Source organism: Eublepharis macularius, chromosome 18, assembly GCF_028583425.1.
Source record: "Eublepharis macularius isolate TG4126 chromosome 18, MPM_Emac_v1.0, whole genome shotgun sequence".
NCBI lineage: Eukaryota > Metazoa > Chordata > Lepidosauria > Squamata > Eublepharidae > Eublepharis > Eublepharis macularius.
In genome coordinates, this window is record NC_072807.1 from 26,378,795 (window position 1) to 26,404,436 (window position 25,642).

Sequence of the window (25,642 nt, forward strand, 5' to 3'; positions counted from 1 at the left end):
CTACACTAACCCAATGGCGAGCATAAATGCCAGCTTAGCTTCCTGCACTTACCTACTGTTAATGGTGATGGCATGAAAAGAAAACTCTTGAGAAGTGCTATGAAAGATAGAATAGGTCTTTATTTGCAGCAAAGATACATTAAAAACCGGTCGGGCGCTTCTCTCTGGACAAACCCAGGGTTTGTAACAGCAGTCCAGTTATGCAAAAGTAAAATTCATTGCTGCAATCTTCTCACTCTGCCTTCACTTCTGGCTTTGCTTTCAAGAAAAACTCTGGACTCTGGACACATCGATAAGCCAACAACTGGGGAAGGATTCCATGTGTTACATTGAGAAGTAGGAACCACATCTTTCCTTCTTCAGGAACTCTGTATATGTACGGCGTCCGAGCATGTAGGGAGGCACTGATGTGTGAAAACTGAGCCTGCAGAATAAAGAGAGATGGGCAACTAGGAGACAAATCTTTGAATGTCTATATTTACACAGACAGTCTTGCAAATACAGATTTTTTTGTTGATTAATTGAACTTGTTTAATCAATTCAATCAGCAGACTGGGCCTGGGTATATTTATTCAGCACCTTTGCGATCATGGCCCTCAAGCACAGAAGGGTGCACTGGACAAAATATTCACCATCCCAAGAACCCAAGACTTCAGGAGTTTTTAAAAATCAAATTTCTAATCCTTTGGCCAAACAAGCAAGCTTGCAAATTGTGCCTGGTAAAAACTGAGAGGCAGGCTACAGCAAGGCCTCCGTTGGCCAGAAGGTAGGGATAACAGCACTGAACATTGTTTCTCACCTGCCTCCTTTGCTAGAATTAATTATGTACAATTAATTATGTACAATCCTGCAAATATGTGCAAACTGGATTAATTTCTTGAGTTGCTTAAGACCACAAAAATTGGCTTTTCAGTCTATAGAATCTGGATGACCTCGGCATAGAATCTTGGTCTTCTAACCACAAGACCTAACTGTAATTGAGCACGATCCCTAAGGGACGTTGAAGATTACATCATTCTTTGAATGCCTTCCTGATGTACACACTTGGGGCTTCCTTCTGCAGCTTTGACACAAAGCTGAATAACTTCCCTAGAATATTCTGGATCTGGCCCATTAATTTAGATATTATTAAAAGAAACCTGGTCCTTATTTCCCTTCTCTAAAGACAAGTTTTTGCTCTGTCACTGTTATAGAAGGGTTGGGCCTTCGGGGCAGTCTCCACCAAGACTGTTTTGGAGTGTAAATTGACATCAAAGGTTATGTACAGGGAAGAGATGGCCGAGCCAAGGAATATTTTTAGCCTAAACAAACATGTAAAGATAGAAGCAATAGAGGAGCACTTGGAGATTGAGGCTGTCTTTTGTTTCCCATCTGCTATCCTCTATTTCAAGCAGCAGATCGTTTGCATTAACAGTCTCGTGCCCAAATGTATGATCATAAACCTCTCTGCAAGAGGAAAGAGGGATCTGGGTAAAAATCTCATCTTAACATTTGAAGAAAAGATGGGCCGGTACTGTTCCCTGGGGCTTGTCAAACATTGGGAAGACATTAGCAGAAAGGTCAGAGAAAGGGCTGCAGGGTTGAAAAGACATTCCAAGAACTGTATGCTATGGCAAACACAGTCCCTACTGTCAACATGAGCAGTTGCACAGCTCTGGTCTCATGCAGCAGGGCTCTTCTAACCTTTAAAATCTACATAGCATGTCCTCCCTGAAAGATGCTCTATCATTAAAGTTAAACCCTGAACTGAGAATGTGGCCTTTTGCTTATCCTTCAGCAGCCGTAGGCTCCAAATGCAGACAAAAGGTGACCTCGAGAAGAGTCTTTGCTTGGTAATACTAATAGGGCTGGACTTGGAGATGGAAGCCGAGAGCCCCAGCTCATTAGCTCAGCTGGGTGGGGGGCAAAATGCAGGTTTGACCTCACATTTGAAATATACTTTGTCATCGAAAGAGGGAGGGGGCCTAATGAAACCATTGATAAGTCCAGGGTCTAAAATTAAATAACTGCAGCACTGGCTGTGCTTATGGGGCTTCTTGCCCTCCACTATTAGGCTGCCATCTCCCCTTCACCTTCCCAGAAGGCTAAAGGGACAACCTGTTACCAGCTCCACCCAGCCATCTATTCTGATCTGCCATCACAAGTCAGACAAGAATGCAGAGAGCCTGGTGGTTTGGAACAAGTTTTCTCCCTCCAGCCTCACTTGAATTGAGCTTGGAAGCCAATAGCTCATTCTGCTTCTGTAGGAATCCAGCTGATTGGATAACTACGTTGACAGTCATGAAGCCAGCTCCCTCCCTATCCAACTGCACCAAGTGCTGATTAGCTATTTCTTGTGTCATTCGTGAAACTGCTTACCCCACCCCCATCTCCCAAGGGTTTTTTTTTTAAGAACTAATTGGAAAGGCCTGCCCTGACCTGGAGGGCCCAATCTCGTCAGATCTCAGAAGCTAAGCAGGGTCAGCCTTGGTTAGTAATTGGACGGGAGACCTCCAATGAAGACCAGGGTTGCAGAGGCAGGCAATGGCAAACCACCTCTGTTAGTCTCTTGCCATTAAAACCCTACTAGAGGTCACCATAAGTCAACTATCACTTGAAGGCAGGGTTTCATTTTTTCAAATGGGAAGGCCAAGATATAAACACAAAGTACTTTTGGCAATACCTGGGCAAGTCCTCCAGCGTGGATAAGGGTCAAATCAGGCATCCAGGAACATCCAGGCACAAACAAACCATACAGTGCAATTATGTAATACGGCACAGAGTAGAACATGTACACCAGCATCTGCATAAGAGAGGAAAAAATAACTGGCTTATCCCTTCAGAACCACACGATTCCACACACGTTGGATAATGCACTTTCAATGCACTTTAGCTATTGAGTGATTCCGCACACGTTGGATAATGCACTTTCAATGCACTTTAGCAATCGTTTGGAAGTGGATTTTTTGTTCCACACACGAAAAATTCAGTTCCAAATGATCTCTAAAGAGGATTGGAAGTGCATTATCCAACGTGTGTGGAATCAGCCTAAGACAGGACAGGGCAGACATTTATCTCTCTGGCCTGTCTTCCCCATTCATGTACAAAGGAAAGAATGGTGGAGGGGAGGTTGTGTTTTCACTTGAAAATAGGATGTGCGTGAGGGAAAGCGAACCCTCTCTCACCTTTTCTCCCCATACTCTGTCATCCTTTATTCTTTTCTCCCAGCCTTGCTCCAATAACACTAATGAACCAGCCTGGGAAAAACGAACTTGAAATGACAGAGTGGGACACCCGGTTGGGCCTGAGAATCCAAAGACTTGGATCTATTCAGCATTGTGCACAATGTTTTTGTGACTTGAAAGATAAATAACTGGATTGACATTAGCAGCCAACAATCCTTTTTGAATTACTGCTCACCAATAGCTTGCTCACTTCCCCCGCCCGATACACATTCGGTGTGCCTTGCCCTACAGAGAAATATACGAACACATCATAATTCAAATTAGGTGGGCGAGGAATCATCTGCTGTAGATTTCCCAAAGCAATTCTCAAGATCCTTTTTTTTCCAGAACGGGCGAGAGCTGCTTTTAAATCAGGGTAACTCACTTAAACTCATCTCTGTTTTGGTCAAGATGCATCTTGACATGCAAAGGTTTAGACACCGCCATGAAGGACGGGTCAGCCAGTGACTTACACAATGGTCCCTGGCCCCAGGGAGGTCTGCCTGGCCTCTACCAGAGCCAGGGTCTTTTCAGTCCTGGCTCCGACCTGGTGGAACTCTCTGTCTGAGGAAACTAGGGCCCGGCAGGATTTGTTATCTTTCTGCCGGGCCTGCAAGATGGAGATGTTCCGCCAGGCATTTGGTGGGAGCTAGGCTGTCCTCTCGCCGGCCACACCACTGAAGACCTTCCACCACCCATGCAGGAAAATGCTGTATTTTAATATTTTATACCTGCCAATTTTAATTGTTTTGATATAATGTTTTAATGTTTTTATAATGTTTTTACTGTTTTAAACTGTTGTTAAACTGCCCTGAGCCCATCTGACGGGGAGGGTGGTCTAGAAATGTGATAAAATAAATAAATATAAATGGAATCTCCATGTTTAGAAGCAGCATGCCTCTACATTCCAAATGCTGGGACTTGGCAGCAGGGAACAGATGTTACCCTCTTTATCAATTTGTGAGGCTGGGGAAAAAGGCTAGAGAAGATCCCGGCCAGACCCTGGAAGAGAGCTCTTACTTCAACTCAACACTGGCGACAGGGCATATAAGCAAGCCTGCTTGCCTAATCCATAGAAGCCAGTTCAGGCTTTTCAGCCACTCTGAGCAGCTTTGAATCAGGTCATTGATTTAGACAGAACAGGCTTCCCCAACGTATTGCCCATGGGCACCACGGCACCCATCAAGTGGTTTTAGAAAGAGGGAGAGGACAGGTGGATCTTTTGTCCCGCAAGGCTTCTGACTGGACATCGGAGATGTTATTGGCTGTGCAGATTTTTAAAGACACTGTTGCAGTGGCAGTTGCCACCACCATGTTGATTTTATTCTCTCTTTCACTCCTCTTTCCCAGTACGTTTTTTTTTTAAATTACCCCTCTTCTCCTCTGCATTTGGGTTCCTTTGTGTGTATCTGGATCCACCCCCCCATGGCAGCCATTTTGTTATTGCACCCACCACCCTGTGTCAGAATTCCAGAGATGCCTACAGGCTCAAAAATGCTGGGGATCCCCGAAGTAGAAAAATGTAGGTGGAAACCCAGAAATACCCTCTTGGGATGAATTTCAGCATGCCTGCGCACTCCTCCCTCTTTAGTGTTCAGTAAATGCTAGGAAAAGTGGAAGGCAGTAGGAAAAGAGGAAGACCTAAAATAAGATGGTTTGACTCAATAAAAGAAGCCACGTCCTCCTGTTTGCAGGATCTGAGCAAGTCTGTTAATAATAGGATGTTTTGGAAGTCTTTCATTCATAGGGTTGCCATAGGCGACTTGACGGCACATAACACATATTTCCTAGAGTCACAATTTACAACCCCTCAGCGTGGAATGTTTACCTGAAGTTTAGGATAAGCAGCAGGATCTTTTATGTAAGGTTCATGAAGTTGGTTATATAGTCGGCACAGTTCAACTGGGCAGTCCAAGGCAATCTAAAGAGAATCACACAGCCTTCAGAAAGCAAGTCCTCTGAGTAACTATCACACAACCTCTCCACAGCACCAAGAACACTGATGCTAGTATGGGATTGTCCAACGAAGTCCCTCTCTAAGAAATGTGTCCAGGGGTGGCTCATGGCCTTTTGCCAACCCCAAATCCCTGCTCCTGTGCTGTCCTCGACAGGTCCAAGTTGGGCTAAAGAAGCCCACTCTAGACTCAGTTTGAATGCATGAAGCTGCCTTATAGTCACTTGAAACAACCCTGAGCTTACCACTCCAAATTCAAGAATCAACCCATCTTTGGAATGTCTTAAAACTTTTGGATCAAATATGCAACAAGCCATCAATGAGCAGAAAAAACAGAAGAGAGACCATTTTACAGCGGAATGTGAGACAAAGGCCATTTCCACACTGCTTACCAGCCACGGAACATCACGCCGAGCTCCCGGAATGACAGCGTCTTCCTGGCGCAATTTCGCACGAGAATTGCTGTTCTCGCGTGAAATTGCACCAGGAAGACGCTGTTGTTCTGGGAGCTCGGCGTGATGTTCCGTGACTGGTAAGCAGTGTGAAAATGGCCAAAGATTACTTTCCCCTAAAGCAAAAAACCACTAACATGGGAGAAACATAACAGGTCTAAACCTATATCTCAGTATTAATCTCTTCATAACATGTGCATCTTTCATATATGCTGTCAACTTCCTTTTCTGAGCAACTGGAGTGGTTGCGATGGGGATACAGTTTGTCTTTATACTGCTGTAGAATATAAAATGAAAATTAAATGCACTCTCCTTTTTCTTGTTTCTTCCCCAAGAATAAAAGGTGACGTTTTAACTGGCAATGCAAATGATGTTTCTCTGCAAGAATTAAATGCCTACGTACTTTGATGAGGATTTTTTGCTGTTGTTGCTCATAAGGCAAACATCCCAAACTGTCAATCAGGGAAGGAAATGCGCAACTCTTACAACAACAAACAGTTGGTTTCCAGCCAGGGGTTCCCCAAATGCAGCCACAGCAGTTGCCTGTGGCTACTGAGGTCCAGTCTGGAAGGCTGAGCAAAGAAGTAACAAGGCTATGGTAAAGATGATGGGAAGCAGACTGCGCCAGGAACGCGAAGGAGCAGAAGAGCCATTTCTGGGAGAGGCACATGCAACCATCTACAGAACTCCAAGGACAGCAATGGATCCCGGAGTAACGTAGCTCCACACTTAAAAGTTTTCATGACCGCAGACCTCCCTCCATTCACTTTTAAATAGATATTTTACTATGTAGAATGTAGCTACATTCTAAAAGACACCCCAAGAAGCTACATTCTAAAAGACACCCCAAGAATCCATGAAACAGGTACCTAAGAGACACTGTTTGCTGTATTTTGGCAAAGCATCAAAATTAACGCCTTCTTCAGGGAGTTCGTGACGATCTTTGGGGCAACCACAGTTAAGGCCATGCTCCTAATAGCAGCCGATCTCAGCTCTTGGTTTGAGGGGAACTGGAAAGCAAGACCTTCCTAACCAACCTCAGAGGATAAATGTATCTGAAGAGCGGTAGTTTTATTAGAGAGGAAAAGTTTGCTGTGCAATCAAGGGAAACCTGGAATGGATATGCTTATTGGTGCCAGCACACATGATCTAGACCTTTTGGCAGGAACTGACTGGCAGGTTCTACTTTGCATGGACAATTTCTAGTTGGACCATCTGCAGCAATGCCTTTCTGGGACCCTGTCACTTGTGGCTGCAGCCCATCAATATGCAAAGTGGGGCAAACAGTGGCTCCCTGGGGCCATTTCCCATTGGGAATACAGTATGAACACATGAAGCTGCCTTATACTGAATCAGATCATCAGTCCATCAAAGTCAGTACCTTCTACTCAGACTGGCAGCTTCTCTCCAGGGGCTCAAGCAGAGGTCTTTTATATCACCCACTACCTGATCCTCAATAGGAGATGCCCTGAATGGAACCTGGGACCTTCTGCATGCCAAGCAAACGTTCTACCACTAAGCCATGACCCCACCCTTAGTCTGGGATAGAAGGCCTAACCTCCGTACACTGCAGTTCTGAGATGAACTAGTGCCCTGTGCACCTGTGTTTCAATGCACCTGCTGGAGGTGACCCATGGCAGAGACAAGGAAAATCTTCTAACATGCAGTAAAGCTTTCGGCATCCATGCCAAAAGAGGTAGAAGCCAAGAAACCTTTGCTCTCGGCAAAGAAAAGGCAGCTCTATAGATGCTTGTAGCCCTGCAGGTGGGACTTTGAGACTCACCTGACGGTCCCAACCCACAGATTTTAAGACCCCTGCCCTAAGAACCCCTTCCCCCAAGGAGCAACCTTCTGCAGCAGCATTCCTAAGGCATAAGGGGCTGCCACTGGAAGGAAATGTTGCCTATCTCTCTGGAGCAAAAACAAGCGTGCTTTTCACTGTGAATGGTGATTATCAAGTTAATGCGCCCCCCCCCATCCAAAAGAAAACAAGGAATGTCTTTATAGTCCACTCACCATGCCCCTAAACAGGCAAAATCCAGTTGCAAAGATGAAGTACGCAGCCAAGAGCAGGTCTAGAGGTCTTCGGAGCAGCCGTTTCTGCTGCACCTTTTTAATCGCCTGTTACAACATGACATTGAGTTTAAGAGAAGACCAAGAAGCTCCAAACCAAGACAAGCAACAAACGAAATACTCTTTGCAGGAGATGTGGCAGCAGTGATATTTAGCCCAGGCAACCAGTTCTGTACACTGAAATGCACTCAGGGTAGAACTGTATACAGAAATGGGAAGCAGGATATAACCTTTGTAAGCAAATAAAGAAACCCTCTTTTTCTGAAGAGCTGGGGAGGGTTTCTTCCGCAAGAAGGATCTAGTCTCTTCTTTCCATGATTTACCCCCATACCTGAAGACAGCCAACTCGGCAGGTGCCTCCACTATTTGAAGTGTGGCAGGTTGCTATCCAGTCTGGAGCCTTTTCAGTTGTGACGCGTCATTTGTAGAATTCCTTGTTCTCAGAGGTCTCGCCTACCAAACTCACTCCAAATATTTTAGGGGTGGGGGGATAATACAATTTAAAAAGAAAAATATACTCTTTTCTCCTTTTAGAGAATGACCATTTGACTGTTCAGGATATTGCGGTGTAACGCTTATTTGGAAATTTTGGTTTTTTTAATGCAATTTATGGAGTCAATTGTATAGGGTTTTTTAAACTGCCGAATGTCAATTTTCAAACTTGTCAACTACCCATTAGTCTGGTTGACATTTCAGAAAGAGGATCTGCAGTCACCGGCAGAAACTGCACAAGCGTCCCTAGAGAAGGCTATACAGAGAATGCCCCCTTTGTCCTTGCCTAACCCAAACAGGAGAGTGCAGAAAGAAAGGGCAAGGTCTGTTCTGCAAACAACTGCAAAGTTGCTCAGCGTTTGCTGGTTTGAATTTGTGCTGATGCTTCTCTCTCGTAAAGTTAAGCTGTTTATGCATATTCTACACACAAGTCTCCTAAACAACTCCACTGTATAAATAACTGATCATATACCACAGACTGGAGTTAAATTGTGTGTGTGTGTGTGGGGGGGTTACCGCATGCTTTTCTACACCTCTCTCTCTCTCTCTCTCTCAGCAGTCCTGGGCCGAATCCACACTTACCGGCACAGCACTAAGCAGGCGGAGTGAGAGCGTCTTTCTGGTGCAATTTATGACGTCATCGCACCACGATGCTACTCTCGTAGCACGATGACGTCATAAAACGCACCAGAAAGACGCTCTCACTCCGCCTGCTTAGTGCTGTGCCGGGTAAGTGTGGATTCGGCCCTGAAACAAACTGCTTCATAAGAGTGAAACGAAAGGGGAGGGAAAAAACACACTGACGCTTCTATCTAAATACCTACTAAAATTCAGCTTTGCTGCCATAGTTATGAAACAAACTGGGGAACATATAACAGTGTATGACTTTGGTGAAAATTCAGTTGAAGAACAAAGAACCTAACCACTGCTGAAAGTTCAATTATTGTAAGAACTACATGCACGATCCAAGGAATGTGGTTTTTATTTGAAAATGCTTCAGTTGTGTTTTGAGATGAGATTTTTGTGCTTTTTTTAAAATTACAAGCTGCTTCCTGGGTTTCTTTGTACTGGAAAACGGGATTGGAATATTTTTATAAATATAACAAGCTGGTGGCCTGAGAGGCATTTTTTTTATTTACTCGCCTTCTTTATAGTCTGCCCTTCTCAGTGAGATCCAGGGCAGATTACACAGTATAAGACTGGGTTGGGGGGGATCTATAAACCCTACTTCTCCTTGAAAAATGTCCCATCCAAGATGCTCTCAGGGGCCAATCCCCTCCCGCTCCCCCCTTTCATGTCTCTCTGCTGTTTCCCACATTTCTTGCTTTCTGGTGCTTTTTCAGTCCTCGTCAAGCCCGGGGTTTTGCAGTTAGTTAACAAGGATATGATCTTCTACATACCTGGGGAATCCCCCTGAGGAGGTAGAGACCCCTACCATGCAGAGTGGGGTGGGGGAGCCAGTTTACTACAAGACACAGTGACAGACCGGGTGAGATAGCAATGGCTGCCTAACGCTCATAAATGTAAACAGTGGTTACACGACCTAGTATTCAAATGTTTGCCAACAGGGTGCTCTTGTCTGTCAACGTCTGCTCCGGAGCTGGCCTAATTAGCAGTTGTCATCCTTCCCCAAATGTCTGCTGTATTTTAAAACATATGAACCACGAGCTTGGGTGGGGGGAAGAGAAGCTACCGCTACTGTGGCACTTTGTTTCTCCTTCCAACATGAGCACCATCAGCGCCTATGTTAATGCCCGCTGATGCTTGGATTCTCTAGACTGAACGTACTAACCCGATTCCTCCACTTTTCTCCCATCATGGACCTCTAGCTGGCATTCATGAGATTCCCAGGAAGTCTTCCACCAAAGCACAGACCCCAGACCCAGATCAGGTCCAGCAAGGTTGCTGTATCCAGCACCTTCTAACTAGACCCCAGGACCTGCACATAGCTGTTGTAAGGATTGCAAGACAGACAAACACTGAAACAGCTCTACAAATGCCAGTGCTCTACATGAGGCAGTGTTGTATAGGGGTTAGAGTGCTGGAGGATCTAGGAGATCCTCATTTGAAGCCCCACCAGCCTTGCTTACAGGGACCCCTATTCTAACCCACAATTTATTTGGAGACGAACGCAGGTCATTTTGTTTAGGCTTCCTGACCGTTCAGTCACCCAGATTAGACTTTCGACTATTCTTGTCTGCTACCGAAGCTATAAATTGAATGATAAGAAACAAGTTCTTCTTTCCCAGAGGAAAGGCAGTTTCGGGGTAGGGCAGCCAAAAAAAGCTTAGAGAATCAATGAGAGGACTCTATATTTAGAATCACACTGCAGACACAAATCTGACCTCTACTGATAATTGGCTGAAATGCTCGATTTCATACCAGGCAGAAGCTCATCAATTAAAATCTGACAAGACTGAGAAAGAAGTAACAACGGAGCCCGCCTCCCATGCATTTACTTTAATACCAACAGTTCAAGCAAGAACGTTTGACTAACATGCGGTCAAAAATGATTTATCTAATATTAAAGGAAGGCTTTTCAGAAGCTAGGGATGTGGACTGTCCCATATGATTTAGTTATAATTAGCAAACAGCTCAGGCTGCAAAGTTAATTGAATTTTTTTTTCCATTTAATGCCAACAGAAATGTCCTTGACAAATGCTTTCTTGAAATGGGTGGGAATTTTTCCAGGTTTGAACTCGGAACATTCCTAATCCAAAATATGTAGGAGGCCGTCTTGGCCACTCTGGGCAGTGGGAAAGACATTTGGCACATTTGCCAGGTTCTTCCATTTGTTATTCTACATGTTCTGAGGACGAGCCCAGGCAAAGGGAACAGGTCAGAGGGCTGAACCTTTTAAGACCTGGGATTCTGCAACTCCCGTCCATCACGGTTCGCGTCCAAGAGATTTCACCCATCACAGCTAAAAGCCGAATAAGAACTGGTACCCTGCATTCTACAAAGTGCTGTACTTACCAACCACCTACTGTCACCAAGCAGGAAGGCAGGCTACTACAGCACATGTTTAGTACGTGGAAGGTGCCAGGTTCAGCTCCTGTTATCTCTCAAGCCTAAGCTTGTATCATGGAAACCTTGTTGGTCTTAAGGATAACAACAACAACAACAACAACAACATTCGATTTATATACCGCCCTTCAGGACAACTTAATGCCCACTCAGAGCGGTTTACAAAGTATGTCATTATTATCCCCACAACAAAACACCGTGTGAGGTGGGTGGGGCTGAGAGAGCTCCAGAGAGCTGTGACTAGCCCAAGGTCACCCAGCTGGCTTCAAGTGGAAGAGTGGGGAATCAAACCCGGCTCTCCAGATTAGAATCCTGCGCTCTTAACTACTACACCAGGATAAAGGAGGAAATGCTACCTCCTACTTCTACTGTGGGCCGAATCCAACTCAAGGCACCAAGAAAAAACTGTTTTAGAAGTGTTGCAGTGGGAGTTCTGTAGCTGGGCCCTCCCAAATATGGGTGCCAGGTCCAGGTTTGGAAATTCCTGGAGGTTTGGAGGATGGAGCTTGGAGAGGGGAAGTTTGGGGAAGGGAGGGGCCTCAGTGGGGTATGATGCCACAGAGTTCACCTTTCAGAGCAGCCATTTTCTCCAGGGGAACTGGTCTCAGTTGCCTGGAGATCAGTTGTAATTCTGGGAGATCTCCAGCTACCACCTGGAGGCTGGCAACCCTACTCTCAAAGCAGGTGTGGGTGGGGGAACACTGTTGTGCCCAAGACTCCAGAAAGCCACTGCCAATCAGAGTAGACATTACTGAGCATAACGGACCAATGGTCTGACTCTACAAAAAGTTACCTTGGCTGTAGAGTTGTAAGTCGCTGGCGGTTGATTATAGATTCTGAATCCAGCCCATATGGGAAGACAAACGTAGGGGATACTTAATAAAAAGGCAGGACAGACTCTTGTTCCATACTTTCCTATTCGGCAACAACAAAAACCATCAGGAATAGGGGCTGTTAGTCAATTCTTAGTTGAAACATCAGTTAAAAGGCTACATTGACACTGCCATCCTAAACAGAGTTACACTAATCTGCCAGTTGATTTACACACATTTATGTACTGTCAGGCCTTCCAAGACACAAAGCAAAAAGCCCTTCAACCAACAGGAACAGAAAACAACAGAGGCTGAGGCTTTAGCAGAAGCTTTTGGTATGAGAAGGTAAGCGACATAAGAAGGGGAGGGGCTTTGCCAAGGCCTCTCTTGCTGTTCACATGGACCAGAGGGAATTACTAATAACACAATATTCACATTTGATTTATATACCGCCCTTCAGGACAACTTAGCAATTTACGAAGTGTGTTATTATTATCCCCACAACAATCACCCTGTGAGTTGGGTGGGGCTGAGAGAGCCCTGTGAGAGCAGTGACTGACTGACCCAAGGTCACCCAGCTGGCTTCAAGTGGGGAATCAAAACTGGGTCTCCAGATTAGCGTCCTGCTGCTCTTAACTTAAACAGCCCTTTGCTTCAAAAGAAAATGGCTGAGGTGGGTCCGTTGTGCCTGGAGGGAGGAAACCCTGGGTCATGCTTTTACTTCTCAAGGCAACCAGAATCACATGGATTCTGTACCTTGCCAGCCACTGGCCTTTATTTATTTAAAATATGTGTAAGCCTGCCTGTCTCTCGATATGTTGGAACCCAAAGTAGGTACCAATTTTTAAGAAAAAAAATCTTTTAAAATCTACTAATGAACAAGTCAGCACCCTCAAAAGGTTAGGCAGCCTTAAAAGCCAAGAACTGATAAGCCTTAAAGACTAGCAAATGCCTGCCTAAATAATTCTGTCTGTAGCACATACTATATGAAGTATTTCCTCACAGCACTGATACTACTTGGCCAGCTAAAAGCAAATGCTGTTTGTTTCCATTGCTGCATTCCAGTTTTGCACACGAACACTGGACATTCCCCCATCTGATCCAGTCTTCCATACTGGAGCACCATCAACCATCACACTTAAAAACCTGGACATGTACGCACAAACACCTGCTTTCCATCGAATCAGACCATTACTCAATCCCATCCCAAGTTGCGGTCCGTCCTTCTTGAGGGCCTTTTCTGACAGCTCCTACCCAGTATCTTTTAGATAAAGATGGCCAGGACTGACCCAGGCACCTTCTGCATTTCAAAGCCAGTTTGGTGTAGTGGTTAAGAGAGGCAGGACTCTAATCTGGAGAACCGGGTTTGATTCCCCACTCCTCCGCTTGAAGCCGTGGGTCAGTCACAGCTCTTCCAGAGCTCTCTCAGTCCCACTCATTTCACAGAGTGATTGTTGTGAGGATAATAACAACACACTTTGTAAACCGCTCTGAGTGAGCATTTTGTCCTGAAGGGCGGTATATAAATCGAATGTTAATAAATCAAGTAAGTGTTCTACTACCGAGAGACAGCCCACCCTAAATATTGCTGCGAGGCTGTAGTAAATGAACTAGGGCAGACATTTCTTCTCAGGTTACTCCATGTGAAACAATTTACAGACATCAGAGCCAATTCCAAGCAAATTCTAAAGTACTAATGGGAAAAAACCCCCACCCCCACCTCTGTCCCAGAAGGCACGGAACACAAACCGGCATGCATTCCATGCGTAAGATAAAAATCTACAGTATGTCTGACTTTTTTGTTTGTTTACTGTGTCATGCAAAGAGGTATTCAGTAATGCAACAATGTATTATTGTTTGAATTTTATCCCGGAGATATTTTGGCCATTACATCAAATGCAGGATCCTGAATATGAGTCAGTCTCGGCACCTCACAGAGAGGATTAAGTGATCTCCTTACCCACAATATTTCCAGGCACAAAGACAATGACACTCATCACGATGGAGCCCAGCCAGTACAGACCGATAGTCCGGTAAGTTTCCCTGCAATGGAAAGATCCTGTTTTCACATCGCCATCCATATTCTACTGGGATCTAGCTATAGCTGGAGGCACAGCCTTCCTACGAGATATTCTAGATCCCTTGCCTCAATTTCTAGCTTTCATGGGAGCGGGGATTCATCAGCCATTTTCCTTACAAATGAGGAAAACATGCAGGCCTTATTCTTCTCAGTCGCTCATCAAGATACAAACCTGATTCTACCTTCTACGGGGATAATCTTTGTTTACTTCATTTGTACTCCACCTTTCTCCCTATTGGGGACTCAAAGCGGCTTACATCATTCTCCTCTCCTCCATTTTTCCTCACAAGCCTGTGAAGGAGGTTAGGCCGAGAGTGCGTGACTGGCCTGAGGTCACCCAGATCCTAGTCAGACACTCGAACCATTATACCACACTGGCTCTTTAGCCATTAATCATTAAATATATTACATTAAATGGGTTGGAGTCACAGATTCTCTTCAGAGAAGGGAGGAACCTTGACAAGGAGTCTTACAATGCAGTCCTAAGCAGAGTTACACTCTTCAAATGCCAGTGACTTCAATTACTTAAAAGGGGTGCAACTCTCTTTAGAATATCTTCCCCCTATCAGGGGAAGAAAATTCCTCAGTTATAGAGGGAATAGTTGATCAGCCCAAATCATTTTTTTAACATTTTTGCTCTTGTACATTATGGCAATTTTTAAAACTCTGCTCCACCCAATATTTCTAGCTGGGAACTTAACGTAACACCATAAGATAAGCTGTTCATGTCATATATTTTTTGTATGGAATACTATAGTACAACGCTCTTAAAGGCTTAACTAATACAGTCACATTTAAATATTTTAAATCATTGTTTCCTCTTCTGTGGAAGCTTTAGGAATTGATTTATAGGGGAGGGCACTAAAAATTTCTTAGCACTCTCACCAAACTAAAATTCCCAGGACCCTCTGGGGCAAACCATGGCAGTCAACTGATCTAAAATCCATGAAAACTGCCTAAAAGTTACCGATCTGTCCTTGACTTGTACTGTGCTTAACAGCCCCCACACAACCTGCCTCTCTTCTTTGAGGAGCAACAAATAGAAATATAATTCTGGAAGAGGAAGGAAAGGCATCTTGTCATCGCTAGGAAACCGCCCGAAGTCTGATCACTAACTATTTCCAAGTGACTAATACCAATTCTTTAAAAACCACAGTTTCTGGCACCTGAGGAAATGGCCTCTCAGGTTCAGGAGGCAAAACTCAGTACAGATCATAGTGTAACCCAATACGCTGTTGATTCACCTCAGGTGTCCAGTTTTGTTTTGTTTTTAAAACAGCTGAGGGGAAGAAATCCTGCCCTTGATCTTCTGGCAGGAAGGCCCGAAGCCTGCCCCCCACCCAGGCTGACTGGAATGGCTGTTCTGGGTAGATTTTCAAAAGGTGCATGACATACACAAACAATGAAAAAAATGACTTACTCCCAAGCAATAGCTGCCACCATTAAGAGATACATTAGATAGTGGGCTGAGCCATCCCAGTAGCAGATCACGTGGCCGTACGCCGTGTTCAAGTAAGGTTCACCCTAAGGCAAATAAGAAAACAGACGACGCAGTGAAGCTAGAAGGCACTGCACAGATTTACAAAGGAAAACAGCTGTAGGAGACTGCCCTAGCTCATTCAGTCCAGAGATGCGTATTCTTCGAATTTCAACTTAAAAAATAGCAACAATGCTATCTGAGATCAACATGACACATCAGGGTATTCCACATGAATACACCCAAAGGGAATTAAATTAGTTGCTTACACAGCCTGGTACTAAGCAGACTGCAGAGAAGTCCTGCTCAATTCAATGAGGTTTGTGTGTGTAAAGCGCTGTCAAGTTGCATCTGACTTATGGCAACCCCATAGGATTTTCAAGGCAATGGGTAAGCAGAGGTGGTTTGCCAGTGCCTGCCCCTGTGTAGTGACCCTGAATTTCCTTAGTGGTCTCCCATCCAAGTACTAACCTGGGCCAACCCTGTTTAGCAGCCAAGGCTAGCCTGGGCCATCCAGGTCAATGGGGCTTATCACCAAGCAAAGATGCATAAGAACGCTGCTAACCAGTTTTAATACTGTAGTTAGGCACACCTAAATCCACTGGTTTTAATGGGTTTACAGCCAAACTACACTGAAACTGGAGCTGAAGCAAGATGCCTAATCGTTTGTCTCTCTCCCAGTTCCCCTTAACAATTTTCTGTCTTTTACAATCATGGGGCAAGGTACACTTTTAATAAATAGATACCAAGAAACAGCAGCTTAGCTGGATAATTTGTACGCTGGGCAAAACACTCAGAGTAATTCATAATCCAAAGCCCTGCAGTACTTTGTTAATAAATGCGCTGGATTGTGCCATCAGATTTGTATGGATTGCAGCCTACGAAGTCAGATGCAGGAAAGGGTCTCTTATATGGGCAGGTATATAAATCTAAATGGTTACCAAGGGAAAAAACAAAGCTTGTCAGAAGTGGGGCAAAAAGGAACAAAATCCAAAAAGTTGCAGCAGGTCTGTTATATTTCTCCAGGAGAAGCATAATCGTGTAAGAATTCTAGCTAACCAGGGCTCATTTCGAGGGGGAATGCACAGGAACACAGTTCTGGCAGTTCCCCAAAGAGGTCACATGTCAGGTGGCCCTGCCCACCTGACTCTCGGCCATTTTGGGCTCGTCTCAGCCTGGATTGGGGCCGAAATGACCCAGATCAGGCCTCTGATGGGTGGTGGATCACTCTCCCACTCAGTAGCAGCCTGATCCTGACCATTTTGGGCCCCTTTTCAGCCATTTTCAGCCCCTTTTTGCCATTTTGAGCCTAATTTCGGCCCTGAATGGCCAGGATTGGGTCCAAAAACAGCCAGGATAGGTGATGTCAGGGGTGTATGCAAATCAGTTATGCTAACGAACCACTTCGGGCAATGACAAGGGGCGTGGCATATGCTAATGAGTTATGCTAATGAATTATGCGAATCAGCTCTTTTTCTACAAAATGACCCCTATGGCTAACCCTTGCAAACCTTTCTTTATGCATGTGCACACCAAATGAGGAACATGATGCATTTGTTAGCCTTCCTGGTGTCACAGGACACTAGGTGGCTTTTTTCCTTATAGAAGATTTTGGGTAAAGATCAACTTAATATTTTGAGCACCTGTTGAGAAGTACCCTGACTAGATTGATCTTACTTATACTTATTCCTCTCAAGAGTTTAGTTATGGAAAACAAAATGGCTCTGTGCTTGTCTGAAGGAAAAGCTGACAGTTCATAGCTCTAATTTGCTGGCACCATGAGATGTTACCAAGAAACTCCCCTTCCCAAACTGCACATCCTAACTGGCTCACTTCCTGTGATGTCGCCAAGAAATTCCCCTTTCCTATGAGCTGTTCTGCACTCTTTTAAAGTACTATTTTTTTCAAATAAACAAGGGACAAATGAACATTCAACACTGTACTTTTATAATCAGAGAAAAAGACACACTGCCTGTTGCATGGTGTGAGAAGAAAGACTAGGGCAAAGTCAGCAAACAGTTTGCTCACTGTTTCAGTTGCAAAGTCAGATTCATTTAGCAGCGGAGAGCCATGAGCTCTTTATATGTTATGTCACTCTTACACTGTTACCTCTCTGAGATAGGACAATTAATTTGTCCTGGATCAAAAAGAAAATACGAATTTCATTTATTTGCTCAGAGCTACATATAGCCAGTCGCCTTTTCACAAAATTCTAAGGAATACCAAACTCAGCATGAATTTCTTTTTGATTTCAAAAGCAAAGGATCCCACCTGTACCTCACAGGCATCCCTTATGAACAACTGTCTTGCAGAGCAATGCAATGACTTCAGCGGAATGTGAGAAGTCCATAAACATTCCATCAGCCCTTTTAATGGTTTTAGGATCCTACCCAAGGAATACTTAGAAGCATAACTGTGCTGAAACATTAAAGCCTGTTAAAATGAAAGATTAAACGACCAGAGGTAAATATACCTTATAGCTTTCACGCAAGCAAAACCCATTAGCGACTTCATCACCAACACTGAAAGTGGAACAATCATAAATTACCTTACTGGACTTATTCAGAATCATTCGCACAAGCGTCTGAATTGGAGTGCCACCCAGTCATCCACCAATCCACTCACACCTTTATGCTTATTCAAAACACTATTTATCTACCTCTTTCAAATAATGGGTCATGAATCCATCAATTATGCCATCTTGTTCAAGCCCGATGATCAGATTCACGACGCTGGTGAAAGCAAACACTGCATAGACTGTGGCAACATGGGAAGGAAAGAGGAAATATGTACGTACATTAATTACAGGTCTAATTGTGTGCCATTTAGCACAAATACCATGGTGTTACGATGCTGGGGCTGCAATCCTAGCCAAACTTGCTTAGAAGTTAAAATCCCACAGAAATTAGGAAAGCCAACTTTAATCTGTAGACAAATGTATGAAAGTTTTCGTTTCTCGAGCAGGGAGCACATAAACCAAAGGATTTCAGAGGGCTGTTACAGCTGAACTAAGCCAAATACAATTTAAGTTGTTGAAGGCCCACAAAGATTTTGAAGAGGCTTAAACCAGAGATGTCTTTTCTTTTTTCAGTTAAAAATTTCTGAAAGCCAGTTCAGCTAGACAGAAAGTATGGTGGAGTGACTTGAGTCACAAGAACATAAAACATCCAAGTTCAAATATTGCTTCAGCTGTGAAGGTCTCGGTCTTATCTACTTTTCAAGAGCTAATTGAGACTCGAAAATGAGACTAAAAAATGGGACTAAATGAGACCCAAAAATGTGGTCTAAAAATGCTCCTCTGAGCATCCCAGGATACAAATGTGATTAACAGACTGCTCCCCTTCCTTAGTCATGCAATCTTGCTCACTCTAGCACTAGCTCCAGGTCAGATCTAATTAATCACTCCAGCCCTTCTTAGCTATTGACAGTAATGCCCACATACACCTGCTCAATTCAACTGCGTGGAACCAATACATACCATAGAAGAGTGGGTCCTTAGGTGGTTTCCTCTTCACCAGAAGTCGAGCAGCCAGAGCCACTAGGAGCAGGACCAGTAATCCAATGGCTACAATGACCCAAGAACTGCAGCAAAGATGAAAAACGATGTCAGAAGGGGAATTCACATCCCTATGATTTCACTCAGTCATTTCCTCAGCATCTCCCTATACAAGACATCTTACACTGTGACACTCAAGTGTAGGGAGATGCAATGTTAGCCGGGAAGCATAGTTTAAAAAGACAGAGTCAGCGGAGATCAATCCTCAAAGCGTTTATTAATTTCATCTTTGCCTCCAGGAAGGGGAGGTGAAATTGACAGAGCCTTTGGGGAAGATGAAATTAACAAACCCTCTGAGGAGTGATCTTTGCCGGCTCAGTCTTTTTAGACAATGCTTCTCAGCTAACATTCCGTCTCCCTACACTTGAGTGTCCCGTGTTAAGATGTCTTATGTAGAGAGATGGGTGATTGGGCTGTGGCCAGCTTTTTTTTTTTTTTAAGAAAACCCTGGGTCTTCTTGGAAGCTTACCGAAAGTTCCTCAATGATAACAGACAAGCTTCCCTAGCAGGCAGCTTAATTAACTAGTACTGATCTTCCCAATGCAATGTGTAGGTGCAAGGAACTCATTGTGCGTATTCTAGGGGCATGCTCCCTATTCCATAACACTAGAAATTGGGGACTCCCAATGAAGTTGCTGGGCAACTGATTCAGGACAAACAAAAAGAATTTTTCAATCAGCGAGTAATTGGGATGTGGATAGGAACGTATGCTTGGATATATATACACCTTATTGGCATTTTTAGGTATATTTGGGTATCCGGAGTAGTATTCAGGATTCTCAGATGGTATCTGGGTCCCGTATATTTCTAGAAATATTCGGGAATATCTAAGGCCAGCATTTTAAGGATCCCCGGTCTGGTTTTTCCCCCTTTAACAACAGGAGGGGGGGGAGGCGGAGGCATCTCTCCTGGCCCACAGAAGATGGCTTCTACTTGGCCCGAGTCTTGCCTACCTTGGGGAAGGTCGTCCCTAGAAAGCGCAAGCCTGGCTCAGAGTTGCAGGTCTAAGTGGCTCCTTTTCCTCCCCTTTGTCATGTGGGTAGGACCCTTTTCCAGGCCCATTTTTTCCTCCCAGTCTGCACCCCTGCAAGTAGGATAGTTGGAGATACCTTGTCCAGGGGCTTGTAGAACTGGAGCCCATGGTCTAATTTGTTTGAAACTTGGTGAGGGGTCTTTAGAGGACAGGCAATCTTAGCTCTGCTAGTGCCATTTGGCTGAAAAACAGCCCCTCTAGTCCCCCCGCATAGGAAATAATGGAATCTGAATAATTCTGGAATCCCAGAAAACCCCAAAATGTTACGGAAGGACCCAAATACCATTAGGTACCAGTATTTATGCTCCTTCCAAATCTAAAAAATACTGGGGGGCGGGCAGGTTCAAGTGAACATCCCTAATTGTTAGATCAAGATGGGTAGCCGTGTTTGTCTGTAGCAGTCGAAAAGAGCAAGGGTCTGGTAGTACCTATAAGACTAACATCCGAATGTATTTGAAGAAGGGAGCTGTGACTCACGAAAGTTCATACCTTAGAACAGATTTTGTTAGTCTTATAGGTGCTACTGGACTTTTGCTCTTTTCTGTCTCTAGCGGTGGAGTTCTCTGCCATTGGACACAGCGATGGCCACTAGCACAGATGGCTTTAAAAAGGTTATTAGCAATGATGACTAAAGGAAACCTCGGGGGAAGGCTTCTATCCTGTTTTCCTGTCTTCCAGGCAACTGGTGAAAGAGGATGCTGGCCTACATGGACCACTCGTCTGATCCAGCAGGTGACTTATTTATGTTCTCAGCTGGCACAGGGCATCAGTTCTTGGCATATATATGACAGAACAATATAATAAGCAACTGATTTGAAGGTTCACTTGATATTCTTTCTGGGAATGCAGACCATGATCTACAGTTCACTGGACAAAAGAAATGGTATTTGGAAAGAACCTTCACCCACCACTTCCCTTTTCTCACCGAAGCAAATGTCAAGTCCGTAAGAGGAGGTAGAACCACGCTGAGACTGTCATTACATTTCACTGGCTCAGTTCAGACATCGCATCGTGCCCATGTTTCATTATGGTTCAGTGTGATGTCTCAACAAACAAACCAGATCAGGTGATAAAGCAGAATCACAAACCATGGCTTGTGCCAATGGCAGTTTGGCACAGCACCAACAAACCATCGCTACAACGAAGCCACTGCACCAAGAGATGGAACGTGCTAAGGGAAGGGGGGGGGGGACGGAAGTAGCTGTGCAGATTTAAACCACAGCTTGTCTGTACATTTAGAAACTCAAGTTATGGTTTCAGTGCTAATCTACAGTGAGCATGCACCACAGTTAGGCATGCCACATGATGTCAGAATCGAGCCAACAAACATAGGAAGACTGCACAGCAGGGTACCTCTATGATTTTGTTCTTGTTATCACCATTGCCCCTGTCTCTTGCTGCTGCTTATGACACAAGGGTTGATTAGCGGCATTTTGTTCTCCGAGATGCTTTTTACAGCCCAGCATGCAAACTGGTTCTATTTTTTGGGCAGCCCTGCTTTTCCAAAAGGCTGATAAAAACTATTTTAGTTTTTTTTCTTTTGCATCAAGCAGATACAAGTAGGTATTTCTTAAAACTTGTGATAGCCAGCACAGTTTGCAGACAGTTTATTCTTTTTTTCATATTCTGAAAATGCATGTCAGGTTAAGGCAGTGTTTTTGAAGAGTTTCTGCCTTGGGGAGAACATTTTCCAGAACAAAGTCAATCTGCACATCTGCCATAGAATGCCAATGCCTCTTGTCAGCCAAGAACAGCACGCCCTGGAACATGACCCTCAAGATCCTCAGCTATGCACAACAACAATGTACAGTACAGGGCTACCTTGGCTTAAATAAGACATCCACTTTTTGCTGTCACTTAAAAGTTCCTGTGCGCGAGTCCTGGAACCTGTTCATGCACCACCTTCCTGATTTATTTCAGGCATTCAAGATAGCTAGCAAATATACCACACCACTCTCCAAGTGGTGAAAAGTTCCAGGGGGCAGCACTACCTAGGTCAGAGAGAGCACTGGAGAAATGATTTCATAATATTTGCAAATAGACAAACTGAATACTGGTAGCAGGCCTGCTAAAGCAGATCCACCACCCCACATCAGATCCCAAGAGAAATAGAGATCCAGCACCTAAGAAATCCCTGACAACCATTTACTTCACTGCAGAAATGGCAGAACTCATTGCAAAGCCTCCACTGAGGACTTAAGTCTCTAGAAGACTCATATAGGGTTAAGTATGCCAGTGCCGGGCCATTTGTCATATTGTTAAGCTGATGCCAGCCCTTTGAATCTGGCCCGGAAACTAACTGGTAACCAATAACATTTTTGGAGCATAGGTGAAATATTATGCTCCTCCAGGAAAGTCACCACTAGCATGCAAATGGAGACATTCTGGATCGGTTGCAAATTCTGAACACTCTACAAGGGCAGGCCCACGTAGAGATGATTACTGTAGTCTAGCTTTCAGTAGACTACCCAAGCACAGATAATGGGATCTAGGTCCCTTTTTATATCCATAGCAAGATTTAAACGACAAGCAGAAAATCTTTGGAATATGCACTTCTCACTACTTACTAGTCCCAATTATTCTTAAACCCCCAAATCTTGCGTTAAAGCTCTCAGTCAGACCCGGACGCTGGCACCTCTTTAGGATAAGCTAATATCCCGGCCCTTCCTGCTACTAAGGCAGCTGCTAGCTATTGTTGTTCCTCTGACCACACAATGTCCCTTGCAGGCTGCAGAACACAACTTCTAAAAATACCACCAGTGCTTATGTGCGCCAACTAACAAACAAACAAGGGGGTCCCATTTCCTGCCTTCTTTCACTGTTCTTTGGCCATTAGACCCTCCCCGGAGGTAATTTCTGCACATGCCATTTAAACTGGGTTTTGCATTTCCCAAATCTAGAATTCCATCCATGGTAATAACTTGCACACTTTAGCCTTTGCAGTCAGGAGATTTGCATACATGAAAGAAGCAATAAGAAGTGTCAAACAGCTGCAAAGAGACTGACCACTACACCATACTCAGGACCCAGGTTCGAATCCCCACCCAGTCATAAAGATTGTTGGGAGATCTTTTTGAATTCCTTGGAAGAAAGGCAGGATTAAAACATGGTAGAGAGAAACAGCATGCAACGACAACCAATATGGGCATCCATTATTCCCAGTGTGTTTTAATATACTTCCCACATTTTAGTTGCCTTTTTCAAGGTTTGAACAAGTCTGCTACTGAGAATTTTTGGCAATCTGTATTACAAGGGAGAGCAAAACCAACTATTTTAATAGAACAGATCACACATCCCTTGAGAAAGAATATATCTCAAAATCTTTAATATTAAAATAATATTTTTTTTAAAAAAAAATTGCTGTTTGTAGCTGTTTTCCTACATGATGCTCAAACCACTTTTGAGGTTCTGCTGAACAACATTTGTACACATGGAGAATAAAAAGCAGAAGACACTTGAAAAAAATGGAACAATGTGGGTTTTTCAGCTGGAAAAACATGTTCATGCTGCAATCCCAAGCACTGTTACCAGCCCATCTAAGCATGCTGACATCAATTAATTCAAAAAGGCATAACTCTGTTTTGGATAGCACTGCTGGAGTGTTTTTGCAGGGAACAGCAGAAGTGCTGCCATTGCTTGGTGACTTGCAACAGTGGGTGAAGAGCAGCAGCTAAGAGCCGGGGAGCCACTGGGCAAGATTACACATTCGTTCACTGGCCCTTATCTAGCCCTTCACCTGCAAGACCAAGATAATAATACTAGCCTTCCCTTGCAAGGTGGGTGTATGGATTACTGTGGTAAGGCACTTGAACGGCTGTGAATGCCAAAGAAGAGCTATGGAAATGGTAGCACCTTGTCCAGGCAGCAGAGTCCAGCTGGCTGAAGCTGTTAATGCTGCCAGTTTTCAGACTGGTCCAGATGCTGCAGTGCAGCCCTCTTGCAAAGAGAAACTTCATCTCTTCACATAAAGCACATTTTAAAAACCAAATATAAATTTAAGTCTGCTTCCTTGTAGACTAAAACAAACACAGATTCTTGTGCATTCAATGCTGCGGTAAACACCAATGACCAAAAAGGGCACCCAAGATTATTTTGCTGTGACCTTTATGGCATTGTATTTACTCTGCTATGTGAGCGTATGTGCTTGATACAACGTGAGAATGCAACTGGCACATGGACTGTGAAGGTCCACTAGCCAAGACTGGCTGACCTAGCAACAGACTGGGGCTTGCTCGACTTGTCCCACGTCGGAATGCTTAGTTACGCAGGACAGGTTTGCAGGGGGAAGGCGCAAACAGGGTGAGCTAAAAGCCAATGTAAGAAAACACCCATGCCTCTTCTGCTATGCTCACTCGGAAGTAAGGTTGAAATCACACGGAAAAGCCCCCTTCCTTCCGAGTCATCCACCAATCCGCCGGTTTTTTCACGCCCGAAAAGCAAATCCAGGAGCACGTGAGAATTCGCGGGCGCTTGCATCCTGGAAAACTCGTACTCTGGCAATGTAGTCGGTCTGGAAGGTGCCACTGGACACGGATCTTGCTTTTCGACCGCCGCCCACCTGAAACTATCCCCGGCCCCGCCATCCTCCCCAACGCGTCCAGGAGCGCAGCTTTGAGGATAAGCGCAGGGGACGAGCCTATCGGAACAGCTCTCAACCTCCACCCGGACCGAGCCGGGTCGGGCCGGACTCGCGTTCCGACGCGCAAGCCGACGCCTCCCCAGCGAGGGCAGGACCGCACGTGTGAAAGCGTCCCCGCCCCTCCGGACACGCGTGCGCCCCTCCGCTGCCCTCCTCTCACCCGCCGGTGGCAGCCAAGGCGTTGAAGAGGTAGGTGACCGGGATGGCCGAGAGGGACAAGACGAAGACGCCCGTGGCCGCCGAGGCGCTCATCCCCGCAGCTCCGCCGGGCGCTCGGCGTCAGCCACAGCCGCAGCCCGCCATCGGCTGCCCCCGAAGAGCGCCGGGCGCTTGGAGAGGCGGCGAGCCCCGAGCGCGCACCGCCCAGCCTTCTCCTCCGGCCACTTAGCGGCGCCGCGGCTCTCCGGGACGGAATCCGGAGCCTGCCGCTGCTCGCCCGTCGCTTTGTCGCATCCCGCGGCTCGGCCGGGACTGGCCGCCGGGGCTGAGCCAGCGCCCGACGGCTCCCCATCGCCTCCTCCGCCTCCTTTGGCTCCGGCGGGCGGGGACGGGGTGGGGCCTGCCGGGAGGCCAGCCAGCTGGGCGGGCCCCCTTGTGGTTCCCAGAGGCCCAAGAAGACCCTCCTGGCGCCACGCCCCGGTGCGGGCTGGGCGGGAAAAACGGGTTTGGGGAGCCAGGAGGGGCCGGGAGCCGGTTTGGAGAGGCGGGCGCACGAAGCCTGGAGGCAGCTACGCTTGCACTGGCAGCGTAGAGTCTTTCCAGTCTCTTTTGGCTTGTAACAATAATAACAACAGTGTGTTTATATACCGCCTTTCGGGACAGATGAGCGGCACCAAGTCAGTGT

General features: G+C 45.3%; 1 protein-coding gene across 2 annotated transcripts; it reads right to left on the minus strand.

The window, feature by feature from the left end:
• Window positions 1–100: 100 nt before the first annotated feature.
• TM6SF1 (transmembrane 6 superfamily member 1) lies at window positions 101–25,288 on the minus strand. 2 transcript variants are annotated; one of them, XM_055003002.1, is made up of 10 exons: window positions 24,959–25,288; window positions 19,049–19,152; window positions 18,230–18,327; window positions 15,514–15,617; window positions 13,974–14,056; window positions 11,995–12,116; window positions 7,626–7,730; window positions 5,032–5,124; window positions 2,663–2,782; window positions 101–424 (listed from the first exon to the last, which is right to left on the minus strand). In XM_055003002.1, exons 1-10 carry the CDS (start codon window positions 25,048–25,050, stop codon window positions 233–235), a joined length of 1,113 nt encoding a protein of 370 aa, XP_054858977.1. In that variant the 5' UTR covers window positions 25,051–25,288; the 3' UTR covers window positions 101–232. The 2 variants fall into 2 exon arrangements, with proteins under 2 accessions (XP_054858977.1, XP_054858978.1); XM_055003003.1 differs by lacking the exons at window positions 101–424; window positions 5,032–5,124; window positions 7,626–7,730; window positions 11,995–12,116 and having other exon boundaries at window positions 2,697–2,782.
• Window positions 25,289–25,642: the final 354 nt, after the last annotated feature.

Coding starts and splice junctions, on each gene's coding strand:
- TM6SF1 (XM_055003002.1), bottom strand. CDS start 25,050: ATGAGCGCCTCGGCGGCCACGGGCGTCTTCGTCTTGTCCCTCTCGGCC. Junction 12,117..13,973: donor TGTGCCTGGAAATATTGTGG/GTAAGGAGATCA, acceptor GTTGCCGAATAG/GAAAGTATGGAACAAGAGTC. Junction 7,731..11,994: donor CTTACAACTCTACAGCCAAG/GTAACTTTTTGT, acceptor ATGTTGTAACAG/GCGATTAAAAAGGTGCAGCA.